Genomic DNA, 22,339 nt, shown 5'->3' with positions numbered 1-22,339 from the left:
ACCCATATCAATATTGTGGAAAAATGTTTTTTTTCCCAAGGGGGTCTCTGTACCTCTGTATAGACCCTCCTCCATGCCCTATTTCCACCACCACTCCCTCCACACAGCATCCTCAGGATACCTGTTCTCATGCCTGTTTTATGGGCATTCATTACAACCAACTTCGACTGCAAGAGACTTCCACCTATCCACAAATGCCCAAGCTTTGGAGCTGAAAGGCACCATAAAAAGGAACTTATCCTAAATGGGGCAAATGCTCTTTTTTTTGGTAGCGCCGCCTTCATCCCCTGTCTTTGAAGACTTTGTAAAGCAGCCCTTCACCCTTCTGGTCCCTTCAGATCATACTGCAGTGTGTTTTGAAGGGAGGCAAAAAACCCCAAACAAAACTAAAGTTAATTACCTTGACTAATATTTCTTGTAGGGGTGGGATGAGGGAATCATATCCTCAGCCTCTTCTCTGGTGATCAGTTTCAACTTAAGCCTTAAGCAAGCATTTTAGATATCATCTAGAGGCATAATCATAATGATTATTATTGTGTTCTAGTAAATATGAGTCAATTGGCACAGTAATCTTTTCTCAGAGAGAGTGCTAGAACAGGAGATTTTATACAGCGAGATAGGCATGTGCATGAGTGAGGATAAGTCTGAATGATGCCAGAGTTGTGAAAGCAGTTGTCCCACAAAATTTAAAGCATATCTTTACTTACAGGTCCAGGACAAAGGTCCCTTTCTCAGGCATGCCTAGAGAAGGATGGGGAGGGAGAACTTCAAGTTGCTGGCATGGAAGAAAGAGTAACACCTGCTCCCACTAGGAGCTCCTTCTAAGCCTACACTAGCATGTGCCATGTGGATGCCCTATGTGAATCTCTGTACAAGGATTTGTTCCTGTCTTTCCAACCTTCCCATGGGTCTCTGTAAGGCCAACCCAGGAACTAAAGTCAACCTCCTTTGTAGAGAATTGCTTGTACAACGCAATGAGGAAATGAAAGAAAAACAGGATAATCACAAACAGGGCCAGATTAATCCATCCGTGGACCCTAGGCAAATATATTCTCTAGTACTTGGGGATGCAGTGCTGCTCTGGTTTGGCCTGACTGCCCTTCCGTTATGGTGAAGGGGCTGCTGGGTCAAATTTGAGCAAGTAGCATTGCACCCTGGTGCAAGTGGTCACAGCATCACTCAGGTTTGACCCTGACAAACGTGTGTGTGTGTGTGAGAGAGTGTGTGAGATTCAGCTAATTTTCTTCTTTACTGCAGTAAACTATTTTTATTTTATTTTTTAAAAGGCCAGAATCGGGTGACTAAAAATGTTGTATTATTCATAATCAGATGAGATCAATATAGTAATAACCACAAAAACCTAAAGGTATGATTTGTATTGATGGACTGTACATCTGTGGGGAAACTTTATTATTAAGAACTGTGGGAAGGTCATTGTTACAGAATGCCATGAATAATATTTCTCCATTAAACTTCAGTTGTTATATAACAATATCACTTTGATGTATCAGAAAAGGCATTAAATTAAAATCAAAGTCCACAGTATTATTTCAGAATTTTTTGTTGCAGAAAAATAAGGATAACACTCTGCTCAGAGATCAGAGGGGCAGCCGTGTTAGTCTGTATCCTCAAAAACAAAAAGAAGTCTGGTGGCACCTTAAAGACTAACAGATTTGTTTGGGCATAAGCTTTCATGTGTAAAAACCCCCAATTCTTCAGATGCATGGAGTGAAAATTATCTGCTCAGAGATGAATATGGCATTCAGTTGATGCCTAGTATATATTCACAATGATCAACACCCATGATCAGCACTCAGCAAGCTTCATCATCCTTGGCATCTTATTAATTTCACCCCTTTATTTATACCATTACAGTTCATACACAGCAATGGGCCTGATCCTGGGTATTGCTGAGCACCCACAACTCCCACAGTAATACACCGAAATGCAGATACTTAGCCCCTTTTGGGATTTGACCATTTGGTAAAATCCACCTGCATAAAGCCCTAACATTCAGTTTTTTTGCAGGTGGAGCAAGCAGAGTCTGGGAAGGTGAAATCTTATGTTCAGCCCAGGGCCATGAGAGCTGTGCAGGCTACCTGCAGCCACCATTCCAGCCTATGTACTAGTATAGGAGTTGCATCCCATCCATGCTATTGTGTAAGGTGGTGGGGCCACTGACCCCAGCTAAACATGTATTGTATGTATTCTCCTGCTGTGCCATAAGTATGGATGAACACAAATGCTAAATAACTGGTGCTGATCCTGTAGAGAAATCCACAGTACCAGACTCTAATACACCCTCCCTTACAATGTTCAATAGCCTCCACATTTTCTTATTTCCTACCTACAGAGGTGAAGCATAATGATTACACTCTAAAGCTGCGGCATGTTTGTCAAGACAGAGGTTGAAGCTATAGACGACCTGTGAAATGGGCAAAGAGCCATAGTGTAGCCTACTTGCCATTAATTAAAAGTGTGTTTAAAAATGTTATAGGAAGAGTCACCAGATGGTGCTCTTACATATATTCTTGCAATTTTTTGTTAGTAAGCAAGCAATTTTTAGTCTATGCTGTTTTGTCAGTTTTGTTATATAGTAGTCCTTTGAGAGAAGCTGTGGCAAATAGCACAGAGTTGGTTCTCTTTTTATTCTCTATATTTGGAAGTAAGTCTTGGGACAGTATAGTTTCCTGGGAATAAGATGTTTGGGTGAGTGCTGAGATTTTGAAAAGAGGTGACTGCCTCTGTTCCAGAACTGGTATATATGTGTAAATAGAACAAGTTACACTTACAATGTACTGAGAGTAGAGCAGTGCACATTTTTCAGTTCACTGGCAGGTTAAAAAAAAATCACTTTGCGTCAAGCAACACATTTTGTTTGACCTGAAACAAAACATTTCGTGTCAATTTTGAACTTTTTTAACCTTTTAAATTTTGAAATAAAATTGGAAAAAAATTCAAAATGAAATGTTTGGGTTTTGTTTTCCCTGATTTTTTTTTTTTTCCCCAACCAAAACAATTTGGTGAAATCGACATGCTGCCACTTGGTACAGAGGCAGTGCGGGTGTCAGAAGAAAGAATAGCAACGAAAGAAGATGAGACCTAGTATAAAGACTTTCTCTATTTTTCCTTCTGCCTGTCCCTTTACCTCTCACTCATTTACATGAGGTTCTGTTTATTTCAGCTGGTAGTTTGTGATGGTATGCTGTTCAGCGAATAGTCCACATCACTTATCTGTCACAGGTTGTGAAATACAGGTGGTTGCCTGCACATCAGATGTCACTCAAACATGTCTGAATCGGTTCTAACCAACAATAATATTCCCCATGTTTTATTCGTTACAGGCGAAATCTGTGCTTTTAAAATCCATGGACAGGAAATGCCCTTTGAAGCTGTTGTGCTAAACAAGACATCTGGAGAAGGTCGTCTCCGAGCAAAAAGTCCAATTGACTGTGAACTGCAGAAGGAGTACACATTTATCATCCAGGCATACGACTGTGGAGCGGGACCTAGTGGAACAAACTGGAAGAAATCTCACAAGTGAGTGACAATAAGGGAAAAAAATGCATTGGCTGTGGCATGTATTTACTCAAAGATGTAGTTCAGGTGGAAGAGCTTCTTTTTATGCTATAGTCTGTGGGAAGCAAATGGAAACAAAATGCTTTATCACTGGAATTGATTGTGCATTGTTGGTGTCTTTTTTTTTGGTTTAAAAAACATTTCACTCAAATTGACCTGATTTTCAGTAATTTCAATGGAACTGTTTTAATAGAACTACTGATCAAATGGACTACAATAAAATAATGATTTTAAATTTAAATATTTTTCCATACTATATATTTTCCCACATTAAACAGATCAGCTAAATCAAATAATCAGAGCCTTGGAAACTAGAATTAACTGATATCTATGTAACCAAACTATGCTGAATTTATTTTTTCTCTAACTTTATTCAGCCAATTTCAAATGGTAGAGAAGAGCTACTAGGAGGGGGGAAAATCACCTTTTTTAATTTTCATTTATATGCTGCAGCTTTATTGCCTTTCCACTGAGATTTTATTAGCCCCTAGAAGCTCAGCAGACCTGGCTGGCTCAGCATTTGGTGGGAATCTTCCAAAGATTCAGAGGCTGCAAGAAGTGTTGCTGGTGGGTCAGTAGGTGGCACTCTTTACTGAGACAATATAGAACCAATGCCCCAGATATGGTGCTGCCTTTTGTCTGATCCATGAAACCAATTGTCAGTAAAGATGAAATTTGCCCTGATACAGACAGTGAAATTGCCATATAAACTGCCCAATTTACTGTATGAGCCATTTAAACAATGCACCGTTTTGTTTATATCGGATATACAGGAATTTAAGAATTTATTTTACTATATAATGTGAGCTGCATCATGATCTGGTTTTTTTGGGGGGGTGGGTTTGTTATTTTTTTTTAATCATGTTTTTCTTAAGGCACAACCTGAAAAATAGAACAAGTTTCAAGTCACAGCTAATTTTTCCACTGTAACAATTTTGGGAGTTTCATATGAAATGCTATGGTCTCTCTCTTTCAAACTTCAGTAGCAGTCTAGCAGTTATTAGACTTTGGGACTTTGTGGTCTGGCTGTGATCAAAACCAAGTCTGGTTAGCTGTGTCTAGAAGTTGTTATTATTTAATGCAGGGCAGTGTGGGGTACTGGATTGGGCACCGAACTGAAGCTGGAGTTCTGTTCTTGCCTCTGCCACGGACCTACTGTATAACAGTCACTTCACCTCTCTATCCCTCTTTTGCCCTTTCCATCGCTGTCTATTCAGATTGTATGCTCTTTCGGCAGGAACTGTCTCATATGTGTCAAGTGCTTGTCACAAAGGGGGTGTGCTCTTGGCTGGGCCTGCTAGGGTCTACTCCAATTTAAGTAATAATCATGAAGATGGTTGATTAGTGGCTAGCTATCTGTGAAATGAGTTGGTGCTCCTAGTTCAGGTCCTATTAACAGATATCCACATCACACAACAATCCAGCGTCACACTTGTTGCCAGAGGGGCTGTATAATCGTCAGTCACCGGAGCAGCTAAGCGCTGAATCAACGTGGAACTTGAACTACTCTCCCAATCTCTAGAGCTGAGCCCTTCTGAGGAGGGTTGCAGCACACTGCCTTCCAGAACAAGGCTCAGGTGCAGTCACGTGGTATGAAGAGAAAGATGTCCCTACCAGTGCCCATGTACGACTTGTTTTTAAATACTGTCGATGAATTCAGCCCTTATTGCTCTCAATGCAGCATCTTTCACAAGCTCTAAATGTCATGCAAGAAACTGGGGAAATGAACATGGAATCTGCAGTATTTTAGGAACTTAGGGAGTGGATAAACAATTAACTTTTGCCCTGGAAAGAAGGGAAGGTGCTTACTTAGTAACGGGGATTTTTCAAGATATTTATATTTTCAGTGTCTAAGCAATTGGTGTCTAAGGGAGCATTTTAAGCCTGATTCTCCTCTTATGCCTTTTTTCTTTTTTTTTTTTTACAAAGGGTTCACTCCACTGACTGACTCTTGATTTACACTGGTGTTAAGCAAGAGGAGAATTAGGCTTTCTCCATGATAACTTTGTTGCACATTTTCGTAACAGAAATGTCATATTAAAGTATTAAGTAGTGCAGATTAAAAATGGAAATGAAACACAAAGTAAAATGATACAAGAGCACTTTACTCACAGTGCATAGGTTTTTATTTTCCAAGCCCTCTTTGGTGTTAATCTGTCATGTGTTTGGATAATGAACGGAGATTGACATCTCAGTTTGAAGTCAAGATGAATGGATATCTCTCTCCAAATTCTTTGTTTCTATATTTTTAGGGCAGTGGTCCATATCCAGGTGAAGGATGTTAATGAGTTTGCACCTACCTTCAAAGAGACCTCGTATAAGACCACAGTGACAGAGGGAAAGATCTATGACAGTATACTGCAGGTGGAAGCCGTGGATGAGGACTGTTCTCCACAGTACAGCCAGATATGCAATTATGAAATTGTCACCCCGGATGTTCCTTTTGCCATTGACAGAAACGGTGAGTCCTGGGCAAGATGCAATTAGGAATTCTGGGCCACGCCTTCAACTGGTGTATGTCAGCGTAGCTGCAGTGATTTCTGCTAAATAGTGGGTCCTGTGGACAATGGAGCTACCCTGATTTACATCAGCTGAGGATTTGAATTGAAATTGAAATAATATTTATTACTTGTGTGCCTGAGTCTTTGCATTAAATACTTCCACACCCGTAGGCTCAGTGCCCTACCAGTTGGTAATTCATTGTACAACATTGTGGGATGGCGGAAATGCTGCTAGGCCAGACTATGTGCTCTGCTTTTTTAAGACCAGATTTGGCCTCTCTGCTTTACTTTCCCATTCTATAAAACTGAGCTAATAATACTTACTCAACTCACTAGGGTAGTGGGAATTCTTTAGTTAATGCTGAAAAGGCACTTTGAAGATTAAAAGTGATATTTCCAGTCAGTGCTATGTATTGTTACTACTTTGTGTTCTGTAAGTAAGTTTTAAAATCTCTCTACAATATAGACATGAAGGGCCAGATCCAGCCTGCAAATCCATGAAAGTACAGGACCAAAATACAGTGGAACAGCACTGTTTCTGCTGCACAAGTGGGAGAAGGATCTTGGGGGAAAGTGTAAGGGTTGTTTACCAGGGGCCTGAAATTCTAGTTTTAGATTGAATCAGTTTTTTTAAAGATAGCTTTGTTGAGGCTTGCATTGTAGCAGTCATAGATTGAGCCTACTATGTGCCATTTTTTTTCTGAGTTCTTCTGTGGCGCTATTCATGATAAAACCAATTTGGACCCCATGTAATTTTGCCTCCTTGAGATATATTCTCTCCCATGAGCAGTCTAGCTGCAATAAATAAAAATCTGTATTCTGTATATATAATTATGCTGCTTTATTCGTCCTGTCATTTGAGGTTTATTATTGTATGGTTTTTTAGTGTAGGGCTAGATTGTAACTAGCAGTGCACAAGGGGAAGAGAGGACACAAGGACTGTGTGAAGCTAGTGCCACTACTGGTGCTGGCCTCCCAAAAAAGCGTGGAAAAACAAATGGGGGGTATGGCCCTCGCTCTTCTCTGCACCAGCCAGCAGACATGACCTCATGTGTAGGGAAGAGAGGGGAGGACCCTGTGCATCCTTTGGAAGAGTGTAGCAGGCAGGTACTATGCCTCCATGATCTCCAGTGAGGGTGGTGCATCCCTGCTTTGAGCAGTGGTTTGCCTACCTTAATCTTGTCCTGCACATTACTAAAGTCCTAATAGAATGTTCCAGGAAGGAGGAACAATTTATCAAATAGTTCAATTCTGTTCCCCTAAATGTGGATTCTAATCCAAGATGTTTACAAAGACTAATACGTTTTTAATGTGCCTAAATACTTTAGGGTCCTAAATCCCATTTTCAAAAATACCTAAGTGGCTTAGGTACCTTTGAAATTATTACCCACAGTGCCTATCAACTTGGTGTCTAAGGTCCTGCTTCAGTAAATTACTTAACTACATGCCTAACTTTAAGCATGGGAGTAATACCACTGAAGTCAAGGGGACTACTCACTTGCTTAAAGTTAGTCCCATGCTTAAGAACCTTGATGAATCAAGGTCTAAACGCTGACTGGAGCACCTGCTCCCAGTGTTTCTGATAGCCCAGATTTTCCTGGCATGGATCAGCAGGAAGAATGACTAATTCACCTCTCTACTGGTGGTCCCTGATGAGTGGAACTGAAGCGCACTTCCTTGTGGAGTAACAAGGAATAAAGACGGCTCTGGGCAAACACTAATTTGCCCTCTAGTCCTAGGTTTAAATTGGTTTCCTGGTACATATTTGCTGATATAAAAACAAAATGAAAAGGTATTTTATGAAAAAATACCTTAGTTTACGCTGGAAAAAACACTTTGTTTTCCATATGCCGCAGCCCGACCCTTGGCTGCCCTACTTGCTTGTCAGCTTCTTGCAACTTCCAGTCCACTTCACACTGGGGAGCAACACAGCACTTGTCACCAGAGTTGCGGGTGGCAGGGTCACATTAAAACACTTTGAAGACTTCCCCCGCTGCACATATAATACAAACCAGCAGCTCTCTGAGTAGGGTATTTCAGCAGATCCACTCTGGCATCGTCTTGTAGATCAAATGTGCTACCTCTTGCATTCTTGAGGGAAGAGAACTATGATGGAAAACTGAGCAGTTGTGTTACCCTAAGGTCATGAGAGACATCATGCTGAGATCTTTCAAGAAACATCCAGGCCTGGCCATTGACATTTTATCAACTTTTTGCTATTGATCTTGACAAAAAATACTTTTTTTGCATAAAGTAATTTTAAAAAAAGGTTAATGTCTGTGCTCAGAAGAAACTCTACAAAGAAATGTGTCGTATGTGAGCTCCAACTTATCTTGCCCCACGGAATCAGTTAATCCATGTTGTGTTTAGGAGGAGAGCACTTTTTTTCTGAAGTTTAATCTGATTTTTGGCAAAATTACATATGGAAAGCAGCTGTCTTCTCCTAGCAGCCATTTTCATGCTGGGATGCTTTAGAGAAAACCTTTCCCCTGTTCAAAACTGATTTGTCTTTATTTGTGCTGCTTTCACATAATGCATAGCTGAGCATCAAAAGATAATAACCAGTTAGCATCAATAAAAACGTAAATGGCATGCGGGGAGGGGGGAATCCCCCCCATTATAATATCATCATAGCAAGCATTTTAGATATCATATGGAGGCGTAATCATAATGGTTATGATTGTGTTCAAGTAAATGGGAGTCAATTGGCGCAGTAATCTTTTCTCAGAGAGAGTGCTAGAACAGGAGATTTTATACAGCGAGATAGGCATGTGCATGCAATTCCCTCCAACTCTGCCAGATTTACTGATTTCTATTTCCCGAGTTTGAGATATTAGGAAATACTATAGGTTTCAGTTTTTATCCATTATCTTTCAAAAGTGGTGTAACAAGTAGCTGTGGAGTGCTTGGATGGTTGGTGTGAATAAGGAGGACTGTCAGGATTGTTGGGTAATGTGACAGGGTCTACAGGCCCCACACTGAACAAGGCGGAATACGGGGCTGGGGGCCCCTCTCCTCAACAGGCGCATGGTATGCTCCCAGTGGAGGAACAGTTTAAAGGACCCTGGTAGGCAAAGAGAAAGGGGAAATGAACTGCATGTGGCACCAGGAAGCAAAGTGAGAGCTGTGCCAGGACTGGCAATGGCTTTGTGAAGGCTGCTCTAGCAGCAGGGACTGGGATCTCCCCTTCCCCTCTTCTTTGGGAGTTGAAAGCCCTAAGGGAGTTTGACTTACTGAACAGGACATGAAGGGTATGTTTAAACTGCAGTAAAAAACCAGCGGCATGGCCACAGCTGGCCCAGGTCAGCTGACTCAGGATCACGGGGCTTGAGCTGCAGGGCTAAAAATTGCTGTGTAGGCATTAGGGCTCAGGGTAGAGTCCACGTTCTGGGATGCTGGAACAATTTTTATAGTGGGAGTGCTAGAGAGCCATTGAACCAAACTGTAAACCCTATATATGATGCAAACCACTTCAAACCAAGGGATGCGTCATCTCCACCAGAACCCCTAGTTCTAGCATCTGTGCCCCACTATTTATTTAGCTGTGGGATGCTTTAAATAAGATCTAGGAGATATCTGCAACTGTGCCTATTAAGGTGTGTTGTGCTAATTAAGAGTTCACATATAGGTTTGCTTAATGTACAAACTGTGTCCAGATGTTTTAGTTCTAATGGATAAACCTGTTGTCATGCTTTACAAAAGGGATGAGTATTTCACATATTTAATGGTAAGCAGGAGGGAATTTTTTTTTAGAAGCTATTCTTTTTGGATGGGATCCAAAGCTCAATGTTGCCAATGGAAATTTTTTCATTGACTACAATGAGCTTTGGATCAGACCCTAAGAAACAAAACCTATATATTGTACTCAACCCAAATATATGAGTTCTGTGCAGAGAAGACGCTGTTTTACAATCTAGGACGTGCAACCCCCCATCTTCACAAAAATATGAAAAAAATCCCATAGCACTTGCATCTGTAACAATGTATAGCAGGGGTAGGCAACCTATGGCATGCGTGCCAAAGGCTGCATGCAAGCTGATTTTCAATGGCACTCACACTGCCAGGGTCCTGGCCACCAATCCAGGGGGCTCTGCATTTTAATTTAATTTTAAATGAAGCTTCTTAAACATTTTAAAAACCATATATACTTTACATACAACAATAGCTTACTTATATATTAAAGACTTATAGAAAGAGTCCTTCTACAAATGTGAAAATGTATTAGTGGCATGGAAAATTTTAAATTAGAGTGAATAAATGAAGACTCGGCCCACCACTTCTAAAAGGTTGCCCGCCCCCTGATGTATGGCTTTGCCAGACAATACACAGCAGCTTACGCGCTTACTGCAGAGGCTTCATTTTTTTTACACAGGCCTAGTATCATGTACCTGACTAATTCAAGAAACATCTGAATATTTTGTTCCCATGAAAAATCATTGCTTTGCTTTCAAAATGGAGAACACCTCTATTCTATGCAGCCAACAGGGAGAAATTGGGGCACACCACCACCACCACCAACAAAAACATGTATCTCAGCTTTAAATCTGTTCTGCATTGCCAGAAAGAAGTTTTAACAGTGGACAGGATGTGACCGTCTGTGGGGCAGGGCATAGGAAAAGCCTTCACTCCAGCCTCCCAAAACACCAGACAGCAGAAATATGCCACTGCAGAGACTTGTAACCTGCCATCAGCATAAACAAGTAGCAGATTACAACTCTCTGCACTGACGCATATCACACAGTCACTCTAGTCACGCTTTCCTTCATAGGCTGAGCTATGGTGCTTGTATGTTATTGCTCCATGCTCAGCAAAAAAGAAACCCAAGCCAAACAGTACTTGGGTAGTGTAAATTTCCCAGAGTGGGATACAGGAGAAGCAAGAAACCCAGGTAAATATATAACAACAAAGCAAGCCGTTAGAGTGGTGTAGTTAAAAATTGCATGGTGAGCTGCTTGTTGCTCACCACTTTCTACCCCCGTTAGTTTTTCTTACTAGCCAAGTAATGGGTTATTTTAGGGCACTTAAATCACAGGTAATTTTACTCATTATTCCCAGCCAAAAGCATTCAAAAGTGAGGCTGCAAAAAATTATGACTTTTAAAAATCATAATTTGGGGGGGAGGTATTTGATTTTTGGTTTTTAAGCTTTTAGGCCTCATGTTTTCAAGTTTTTCTCCACAGCAAGAGGGCTAGAAAGTAAACAATGAAACATTCTCAAATAATTACATGATTCCAGGAGTTGCAGCTTAACGGTAAACACCAAATACCATGACAGTCATGATTAAATTGCAAGAATTGGCAACAGTGTTTATTGGTAGAAAAGGAGAGAGAGAGAGTTCACTCTAGTCATTGAATTATCTTTACAGAATGTTCACCCAGTCTATCCAGAGATGCCCATTGTGTCTACTCTTTTTTGTAGCAGGGATGAAATTCGTGGTAAAAAGATCCAAGATGCCATCTGGTATTTGAAAAATGCAAAGGGGAAGTATGAAGGAGTGTCACAGACACTACGTCTGTGAGATAGATTGGGAAAATATTCAATAGAGCAGAATTTGTTTTGGATCCTGATTTGGATCATAAGCTAGGTATCACAGACCTAACTTAAGGAGAGGTGCATTGAGTCTATTAACTGTATTGTGATGAATCTCAGGATTATGGAATGTGTATTCAGTGCTTATGAGATGCTGTGTGATACCTTTCCTTTCTCAGATGAAAGAGGTGTGTGTGTGTGAGATGCAAGGTTGTTAGGAACCACTAATCATTAAAAAAGGAGTACTTGTCGCACCTTAGAGACTAGCAAATTTATTTGTTAATCTAATCATTAGACTCTCTTTTAAACCACCTTTGAAATTACCAGTTCAATCAAACCTTGGGAAGAACGAGGTGCCATTTGCCATGTGAGATCCAAGTCCCCCAAGGGACGGAATACTACACACTGAATTTTCAACTGGTGTAAACCATCAGAGCTCCATCGAAGTCAGTGAAGCTATGGTGAAGCCAGTTCACACCAGCTGAGAGCCTGATTCTGTATATCCCTTACATACAATGGCTTGGGTGTGTGTCTGTAATTTTCTGCTGAATAAAATTTCATCCATGTGATGAGACCATAATGCTCATAAAATGGATTTTTTTGTATGTAATGAGCTTAACTTTGTCGGTAATGAACTACTGGCCATAAAATAAAATCACTTAACAGGAAGGGGCAAATTCATGCGTGTCCGCATGAAGAACTGGAAATGAAGGCACAAGATCTGACTTTTTTTTTAAACTGATTGTGGCATGCAGCCTAGTAGAGTTTTCCTCCTAGCAGAGATCTTCAATGACCAATTCAATAGTTATTTATTTAAAATAAAATTAGACAATATTAGTAACAATTATGTTGTAATGCAGAGTTCTGTCACAAAATAAGGTTTTATCAGAACTTTATGTTTATTGCATTTTCTACCTCATTTGGCCGGGGACATGGTTTGGTGAACAGAGCATGGGGCTGTGAGTAGACCAGGGTTCTATTCCAGCATTGCCACTGACCTACTGGGTAAACTTGGGCAAGTCACTTCACTTCTGTGGCTACATCTGCGTTACGAGCAAGGGGTGTGATTCCCAGCTCATGTAGACATACCTGTCGCTCGTCAGGCTAGTGCACTAAAAATAGTAATTTAGCTGCAGTAGCATGGGGAGCAGCAGCAGCAACATGAGCTAGTTGCCCTGAGTACAAACCTGCCTGAATCCTGGGATACGTACTTGAAGTGGTTAGCCCATGCCACTGCTGCTACACTACTATTATTTGTGCACTACCTTGATGAGACCTAGCACACGTATGTCTACATGAGCCTTGTCACGGTTCCTCCCCCACTCTGAACTCTAGGGTACAGATGTGGGGACCTGCATGAAAAACCTCCTAAGCTTATCTTTACCAGCTTAGGTCAAAACTTCCCCAAGGTACAAAATATTACACCTTGGACTGGCCGCTACCACCACCAAACTAATACTGGTTACTGGGGAAGAGCTGTTTGGACGTGTCCTTCCCCCCAAAATACTTCCCAAAACCTTGCACCCCACTTCCTGGACAAGGTTTGGTAAAAAGCCTCACCAATTTGCATAGGTGACCACAGACCCAAACCCTTGGATCTGAGAACAATGAAAAAGCATTCAGTGTTTTACAAGAAGACTTTTAATAAAAAATAGAAGTAAATAGAAATAAAGAAATCCCCCCTGTAAAATCAGGATGGTAGATATCTTACAGGGTAATTAGATTAAAAAACATAGAGAACCCCTCTAGGCAAAACCTTAAGTTACAAAAAAGATACACAGACAGAAATAGTTATTCTATTCAGCACAATTCTTTTCTCAGCCATTTAAAGAAATCATAATCTAACACATACCTAGCTAGATTACTTACTAAAAGTTCTAAGACTCCATTCCTGTTCTGTCCCTGGCCAAGACGACTACAGACAGACACAGACCCTTTGTTTCTCTCCCTCCTCCCAGCTTTTGAAAGTATCTTGTCTCCTCATTGGTCATTTTGGTCAGGTGCCAGCGAGGTTACCTTTAGCTTCTTAACCCTTTACAGGTGAGAGGAGCTTTCCCCTGGCCAGGAGGGATTTCAAAGGGGTTTACCCTTCCCTTTATATTTATGACAAGCCTGGAATCCCACCCCCAAGCTCATAGTGTAGAAATAGTCTCTGCTTTTGTGAGGCATTTTCAGATCTTTATATGAAAAGTACTGTAAGATATGATTTAGAAAGCTGTGCAGCTTGTAGCTGCCTGTTGGCTTCTTTGTTAACTTGACTCTCCACAATGTAGTCCCCACCAGCTCGCATGTCCTTGAAGAGAACATAGAATATGGGCTGTCAGAAGAAGATGAGAATTTAGTGTTAAGACATCATGAATTCTCTGTGTGTGTGTTTTAAATCACCCCCTGTGTTCACTGCCATTAAAGTGTTCTGCTTCCTCACAAGGCATTATTCTAATACTTAGGGTGACCAGATAGGAAGTGAGAAAAATCAGGACAGGGGGTGGGGGGGTATTAGGCACCTATATAAAAAAGCCCCAAATATTGGGACTGTCCCTATAAAATTGGGACATCTGGGAATCCTATTAATACCCCAGCAGGTAGCCAGATGCAGCCTCCCATAGCCCTCTACTGTAGAGAGGATGGAAAGAGACTTCAATTTCAAAGTTCAGCCCCTGTGCCCCAGGACAGATAGTAGAGGTGAGAGGCCACTGATGCAGCAAAAAGAACCTTTCACCCTCCATAGGAGTCATGAATTGCTTTTTTTTATAATACAGTCACTCCCTGCTAACACAGGAGGCATGGATAAAACTTAAGGGGCAATTCTAGTTCATCTGGTGTGCTAATACAGGAATTGCCCTCGTGTGACACATTTATGTTACCATTCTGCCTGGGGCTTCAGGTGATCAGGCTGAGGCTGCAGGATCTTTAGGGGAGGAGATGAAGGAGCACACCAAGTGACTAAGTTTAAAGCTTTATTAACCAAATAACAGTGGTGAGTGCCGGACGCACCCCACGTCACTCAGAGGGAGGAAGAAAGTGTTAGTGCCTGAGCCCTAACCCACTTTTATACTTACACATGCACAACACAAGGCTGGCCAACCGTGGGAAGAAGAAGAGGGGAGGAAGGGTAGATGAGAGTCCTGCCCTGTGCACAGGTCATCTAGGGTCCGCTGTAAATCTCCGACTTGTTTCAGCTCTCAGGAGGGTTTTAAACCCTGGGTTCTTCCGGGGGCATTTTCGTCCAGGGACCCTCGTCCCCCATGCTCTTGGTACCAGTCCAAACCAGCCTTCCGCAGCTCCCTTAGTTTCCCCAAAACACACCGGTTTCAGAGTCGCATGACTGTTGTTTTTCCACTCACTGACCTTCACAATCTTACTAGTTTTGCAACCCCTTCAGTTCTGTCTGGCTCAGTTCTTCTTTCTCACGGCTGGCCGGGGTTGAGATAGAGGCTTCTGGCTGTTTGGCAGCAGAGAGCTTGTTTGTATACGCTGGCCTTGGGCTGCAGTTTCATTCCTTATCTTTGGGCCTAGCTGGATCGTCGAGTTAACCCGTTCCTTTCTCCCTTCCTCCCTCTTCGGCCTCTCATAACCTGCAACGGAATCTTCCACTCCCCACTTACACCTTCAACCCTTCCCAAGATACTTTCCAATGCATATAAAGGCGTTAGCAATATACAACACTGGTGCTTACCCAGGGGACCCCATGGGGGGGCATTTTATTGTGACACTATTTGATTAAATCAGTGGTCCAGTTCATTCAGTATCCTGTCATCAGCAGTGGATTGCATCAGTTATTGCAAAGGAAGGTCCAAGAAACCGTACAACAGGCAGTTATGAGTTAGCCTGCCCCAATAAATAGTTTCTAATATTTGACCCTTAATAGTTAGAGGTTGGTTTATGCCCTGAAGCAGGAGGGTTTATATCCTTATTATTTTTAATATGTATTATTATAACTCTGGGTATTCTTATTACCTGTATAAATGTTTAATTCCTTTTCTGAATCCTGCTTGGTGCTTGGCTTCAATGGTATATTGTTACAATGAGTTCCATGAGCTTTCTGTGAAGCATGTGGAAAAGTATTTACTTCTATTAGGTTTAACTTTCCTTCCTTTCAGTTTCATTGACTATCCCTTTGTTTGTGTAGGATGAGACAGAGAACAGAAATTCCCACTATATCACCTGTAAGCCGTTCATTATTTTGTCTATTTATAATGTTTCCCCTTTGCTTATTAAAAAAAGTCTCATTGATTAAATTGTAAAATAACAAAGTAACATAAAGCTACAAATAGCAGATGTAACAGAAACACACAGAATAATTAGATCAGTAAACTACACAGTAATATGTAGAAGACATTCAAATGACCTCTAAAATTAAAAAATACCCTAAATATTCAGAATCTTAGGAGTACAAATCTTAGAAGATAACTGTGTTCTGAGATTTATAAATCATTATAATGTATTTGTATTTCATTATAGCTATCATCCCAAGCAAATTCCTGTAGGCTGCTAATGTTGATTTAGCCAACTTCAGTGTCTTGAGAATTATCTCCACATATCATGGAGTAAAGCAATGGTACAGAGAACAAAAGAAGCATACACAAAGGAATATGCAGGAAAGAAATAATAAAATGCAGACAGTAAGTAAAGTATGAACAGATAATAAATGCACAAGTAAGTATATAATGGCAACATTGCACTTCTTAGGGATATAATGGTGGGAAACTGATTTACGAGTCCACCCAATTTTAGGCTTAATCAATTTTTGGTTTTATTTATACAATTTAAGACAGAATTACCACTTATAGTGTCTGAACACATGTTTATGCCAGACAATAAATAGATTATATAGAGGACCCAAGTTGCTGCATTCCAGGGCACAGGGAAGTTCTCCTGTACTCTACGATGGCCGTCATCGCCTCCTTTGACCCCTTGGTCTTGTCCTTCAGTCCCATTCCTTCAGCTTCTGATCCAGAGTTTCACCAATTTGGGCCGTGTTCATTGAGTCTTTTTATACATTTCCTGCAATTTACACAATTTTTGCTGTTTAAACCATTGCTATCTTTCTATTCCTTGTCATCCTGCCCCTAGTTTTTCCAAGTAGAAGGACTTCTTGTCATTACAGGTTTGTGTAGGGTTTTTTTAATCTCAAAATTTCCAGCACAATGTTGTATTTATCCTATCAGCAATAATGTCATTTTAAGCAAATCAATAATTTTTGTGTAAAAGGAGAAGAAATGGCAAAACAGCCCTACCAGGTAAATCTTTAGCCTAGCCATTACCTCATCTAAATTATCCATAATTACAAATTATTAAAATAAACTAACAACACTCATCCTAATCTTACCATTTAACAATTCATCATCTTTATATTTCGGTATTATAAGTCAGAATATTTAGTGTGTCGAATTCTATCCCTTAATCTGTTTGGGTTTGGAGAGCACACTATGACCCTTGAATGTCAACATTTGTGTATCTGCTGCAAACATGGGGTTTCCAGGGGACTTTCGTCACTCCAAGTCCAAAGCCTTGTGTTTGTGAATACTTCGTTAGTAATTTTCCCTGTTACTATTCAGAAGGGCTTGTTTTTTAGGGCCTTGATATTTAGTTGTTTTAATGGCACCCCAACACACTGAACTTCTACTAAGGAAGCACTAAGCAATGTGAGTTATAAACAAAAACAGTGAATTCCTGATACTCATTATAATGCCAAAAAATAACTGAGAAGTATATGTTTGAGTTTTCATTCTTATCAGATAGAAGAATCTAGTGTTCTGAATATCAGAATACATTTCAACGTGGGCCAATGGTCTAGAATAAAGGAATTCTAATCCTGTCCCTGCCTTCCTGCATGACCTTCAAGTCACTGCACTGCTCTGTTCCCCTTTCTGTGAAGTGTGTACACTCTCACCCTCAATTGGAACGGAAGGGGTTAAGGAAGGACAAAAGCAAAACAGGAAATAAGTCACACTTATTGCTGCAAGTATTCAACAAGATGTTGTGTTCTTTTGTGTTTAATCATAAGAAAGGGGTTTAATAATGGGTGGGGTATCTCACTGGGAGCTTGAGCAGCAAGATTCAATTTAGCACAAACTGAAGGAACCCACAAAGATGTGGACCAGAAGATGGTGTTCGATCCAGCAGAGAGTAGGAGATGTCAGTGGGCTTTAGATGAGGTTCGTAAAGCTGTGTTTACAGTGAAGGGTGGCTAGAGTATACTTTTCCTGAGTGTTATTGGTTGGTTGATCTAGAAGGAAACAGGTATTTTACATATGGACAAAACCTGTGAAAAAAATGTACCAATAACATAGTTTTAGTATAAGTTGCAATAAGGGTGGGAAAGTAAAATAGCAAGCTATTTTTAGGTCAGAGAGTGGTCAGAAAAAGCTCAGTGTGACCTTTTACACGGGTTACTATCCAAGTGAGGGACAATTAACCAGAGAGGGATATTGACTGGATAATGATCTTGCCTACTTTGTAGGAGTTTTATGAGGGTTTAATTAAGATGCATCATTTGGAAAATATATAGTCCTAGCTAAATACTAAGGATCAGTATAGTGCAATGCTTACTGCACTGCCTCAGGAGCAGGAACCAGAATGTGACTTGGTCACAATCATCTTCCCTGTTTCCCCCTGCTATGAGGAGAGAAGAAGGGACAGCACGATGCACCCGGATAGGGTACTTCCCCCAGAGTGCAAGAGCTCTAATTCTGTGTGTGCCGTTCTGTACGTGCTATTGTTTGTGCTCAGAAATGATTGACTCTGACCAAAATGGCCAAATGACCAATATGGCACTTGCATATAGTTTCCCTGAAAACACTATCTGTGGGTTCAAGGTGTCTCCTGCACAGTTGTGAACTAAAGACCGGATTTGGAAATTGGCCATGTATGTATAGCCGTTTGGGGTTGTTTTTTTCTCAAGTTTAAACTTGATGAAAAGAATTAGCAAAGGCCAGCATGTTTAAAGGAGGCAGCTCTGCCTTCTCTGTACCTTTTGATAATCAGCCACTTTTTATGTGCATAAATAATGTATGTATTTTGGTGCCCAAGTTTGCAAATTTTGGTCAAACTACTTGATTGTCAGATCTAGATTGTCATTTGGTATGATATGATGACTTGAGACAGGAGTTGCCATCTAGAATGAATATAACTTTAGGATGTGTGTATGATTAGATATATTCCTGGCTAAAGAATGCGTTAATATGTTGGAGCAAAGGGTATATTAAACATTTCTGAGGTGCAGGTTGAGCGACAACTGTATTTCTGCGGAAATGGACTGAATTAAAATGCTGAACTCATTCATTATGACAGCAGTCCTAAAACACTACAGAATATGGTGACTGAGAGAGATCTTTCCATTTTCTTGTGAAATGTGTAATTTTTTTTATAACTAGAACAGGTAATTTGTCACCTTTATGTATCTGTCAGGTTTGGCAGATGAGTTTTGTTGTTGAATTTTATTTTCCATCTGGTAGCACAGAGGTGTCATATAAAATGCTGGTGAGCTTTATTATGTAGATTATGATGATCCTGGCCCCAATCCTCTCTTCCTGTGGCTAAAGCCCGAGGGAGGGGACTAAAAGGAAGAAGATATTCACCATTTAGATAGGAACTAACTGTAGAGGGAATGAGTGACAAGATAGTACAGCCGAAGCTAAACTATCTTCCCTCCATGATCTCCACAGGACTAGAGGGCAAACAGTGTGATTTTTTTCCTAGCCCTGACGCATAGTCTACCCTCCTCCTACTCCTTTCCCAAACATGGGCCAATGGTTTTCAGTCTACAAGGTCTAAAGGAAAGGAGAGATGATGTGGATGCTCTACAAGAAGTGTATGCAGATGAGGATAGTGTTGCCTGTAATTACATGTTCAATATTACTTAAAAAGATACTTTTGCATGTAATCAAGTCTGTGCAAATACATAGCTGTAAAATTAAATCTTATATGACATTGATGGGTTCCTTTCATTTGGGCCCTGTCCCACAATCTTCTGCTTGTAGAACTCCTGAATGGGAATTCTGCCCACTGAGGGCTTGCTTTATCTGGCCCTCGCTATTGTGGGCTGGTACCTGGATGCAATACATAATTGTCAAAGAAATAAGCTTGACCAATAAATAATTCCTGGATGTTATATTAAATCTGCAGGTAATATTAGAAACACCGAGAAGCTGAACTACGATAAACAGCACGAGTATGAGATAATGGTAACTGCTTTTGACTGTGGACAAAAACGTGCAACAGAAGATGTCTTAGTACGAGTTGATGTCAAACCAGTGTGCAAACCAGGCTGGCAAGGTAGGGTTTAATATTTGATATCATTTGTTTTGTTTTTTTTTTCTTTCTTTCACAATATATAATGTCTGGTATTCTTTACAGTTATGTGTAAAATGATTACTATTTTTTACTGGTATTTTTTACTTGTGGCAAAGCTCAGAATGAAGGACTGATCAAATCAACGCAGAATAAAAGCATCGTTTAAAAACCTTTCCAAAACTTAGTCAAACACTCTATGGAGTTCAAAAATGGTGATGGTTTGGGTTTTGGTTTATTTTAAATCCTTTTTAGTAAACTGTTCAGAGCCAATAGAGCTAGGATAAAGCAGCAGTTCTCAAACTTCATTGCACCATGACCCCCTTCAGACAACAAAAATTACTTCATGACCCCAGGCAGGTGGCAGGGCAGGGGCAGAGCCCAAGCCCTGCTGCCCCAGACTGGAGCCCTTGGCTTCAGCCCCAGACCCCAGCAAGTCTAATACTGGCTCTGATGACCCCATTAAAATGGGGTCACAACCCACTTTGGGGTCCCGACCCACAGTTTGAGAACCGCTGGGACAGAGCAAGCAGGATTCTTTTTCATGAGTCATCAACAGAGTTGTTTACTAAGTTCCACCTACATGGACAGTCTGTTAGTGTTATTAGTGTATTTGCACAGTACCAAAGAGGGCACAATCCGCAGGCAGCAATCTGCCATCCCTAAAATGGGGTTAACACCTAATGGTTAGTGTGGATGCTTATGGAGGAAAAATCTTGCCTTCGTTGTCATCACCTAGGTTGTGGAGCTGGCTGACAGAAGAAACTACTTGTAAACTGAGCACAATGGTTCTGGAAGTCAGTGAGATGCAATAAACGTGGAGCACCAGGATTCCATTTTTATACTCACCATTCAGAGGAGAAAACCACACGTTAGTTGTCAGAGGCCATACATAGTTTTCATTGTGCATGTGTCCAGAATATTTGAGAGACAGATTTTATAAAAATAAGCGTATGAAAGAAACAAATTTGAAATAGTTCTACATTTTCTTAGCTATGTTTGTTGGTCTAAAAAACTTACTATTCTTGTTATAAGATCAAAGAGAATTCTTTAGAGAGATTTTACTTGTGCAAATACTCTATTTTGTGAGATCATTTGCTGGAAGATTAAATGCATCAAAATGTAAGCTCAGGAACTAGTATTAAAATGATGCAATCCCCGGTTGTTAACTATTTCATTATTTCCATAAAGGTATTCTATAGACTGGGTAATCTTTGTGAAGAAATCATGCTCAAAGCACAATTATATTGCCCAATAACATCATACTTACAGCAATTTTATTTGACAGTTCAGACATCAATTACAATACAGTTGCTCATTGGAACATATTTCAGGTAATTAAAAAAACTGATAGGTGATAAAAGATGCAAACAACCCTTCTTGCTTACATTCTCCTTCTTTAATATTACGTAAAATGGATATAATCTATTTATGATCTTGGCAAAAGGCTGGACATGAGTTCTGATTCTTCCCACATGCAGAAGTTATTCTCCGCCTAGAAATCAGAGTTGTGTGTGACTGATGCTTTGTTTAACTCTTGATGTATAGTAGGGATCATTCCCTGGATTGTTATTTTAATGTAGTGACATTGAGAGAATTTAGAGGCCCATATGTTTGGAATGGAAAATAAAATGGGGAGGAGGGTGGGAACTGCATTAAACTGAGGCAGAACTTATCTAAAGTATGTAGACAAAAATCACATTTTAAAAAATTTGTACACTATGTGGTATAAGAAGAGAATAGCTCATCTGAGACATCTATGAGCAGTTGGAAATTATGTGGCCTGATAGCATTTATTAAGCCTGTACGTAATATTTATTTTAACTCTGAATTTTGTTTTCGTAGGATATGCTGCACAATTGTGTTCTTTGTTGTTTATGGTCTGAGGTTGTTCAAGAGTCTATTATGAGTCTTTGGCATAGGCCATGGAGAAAATCTGTATTAGTAAACTGCACTAGATTCTGCTCTCAATTATACCAAGGTACTTCCAAATTAGTTCATTTGATGGAGTTAGTCTGGTTTTTACATCAGAGAAATGGATAACAGAATCTCTTTAATTGTATCTACGTTTCTTCAGATCACTTGAAATGGTATGTGATTGCATTGTATATTGTAAGCTCCTTGGGATCTTGGTTTACATGAGTATAGTGCATCTTTGGCACTCACCAAATAATAAGCATAGAATCATAGTTTCTTTGAAGAAAGCACTAGCTGAGTTTCAGACAGCACATTTTTCTAATCAAGTTGAGTTTCTCCTATATTTTATATAGACCAATAATCCACTCACCTGTGGTACCGTGGATTTTTAATGTAAAATGATAGAAGCTTATCTCGAATTTTGTATATTTGCTTCAGGTAGTTGGTTCTCAGAATCTCCACTCAGTTGAATGAGATTGTTTTGGTTGTTTGTTCAATTACCCATGTCCTTTTTACATATA

General features: G+C 40.2%; 1 protein-coding gene across 5 annotated transcripts in view; it reads left to right on the top strand.

Annotated features, from left to right (window-relative positions):
* CLSTN2 (calsyntenin 2) overlaps positions 1-22,339 on the top strand; it is a 741,922-nt gene that overhangs the window by 586,181 nt on the left and 133,402 nt on the right. For all 5 annotated transcript variants that reach the window (XM_073359981.1, XM_073359980.1, XM_073359983.1 and 2 more), the window contains exons 3-5: positions 3,345-3,540; positions 5,832-6,040; positions 19,737-19,886. In XM_073359981.1, the coding sequence (XP_073216082.1) occupies positions 3,345-3,540; positions 5,832-6,040; positions 19,737-19,886 (555 nt within the window). The remainder of the gene's footprint in view (positions 1-3,344; positions 3,541-5,831; positions 6,041-19,736; positions 19,887-22,339) is intronic.

The sequence above is a fragment of the Lepidochelys kempii genome, chromosome 9 (assembly GCF_965140265.1).
Source record: "Lepidochelys kempii isolate rLepKem1 chromosome 9, rLepKem1.hap2, whole genome shotgun sequence".
Taxonomy (NCBI): Eukaryota; Metazoa; Chordata; order Testudines; family Cheloniidae; genus Lepidochelys; species Lepidochelys kempii.
Note: the sequence above shows the minus strand (reverse complement) of the source record. Positions and strands in the feature narration are given on the sequence as shown.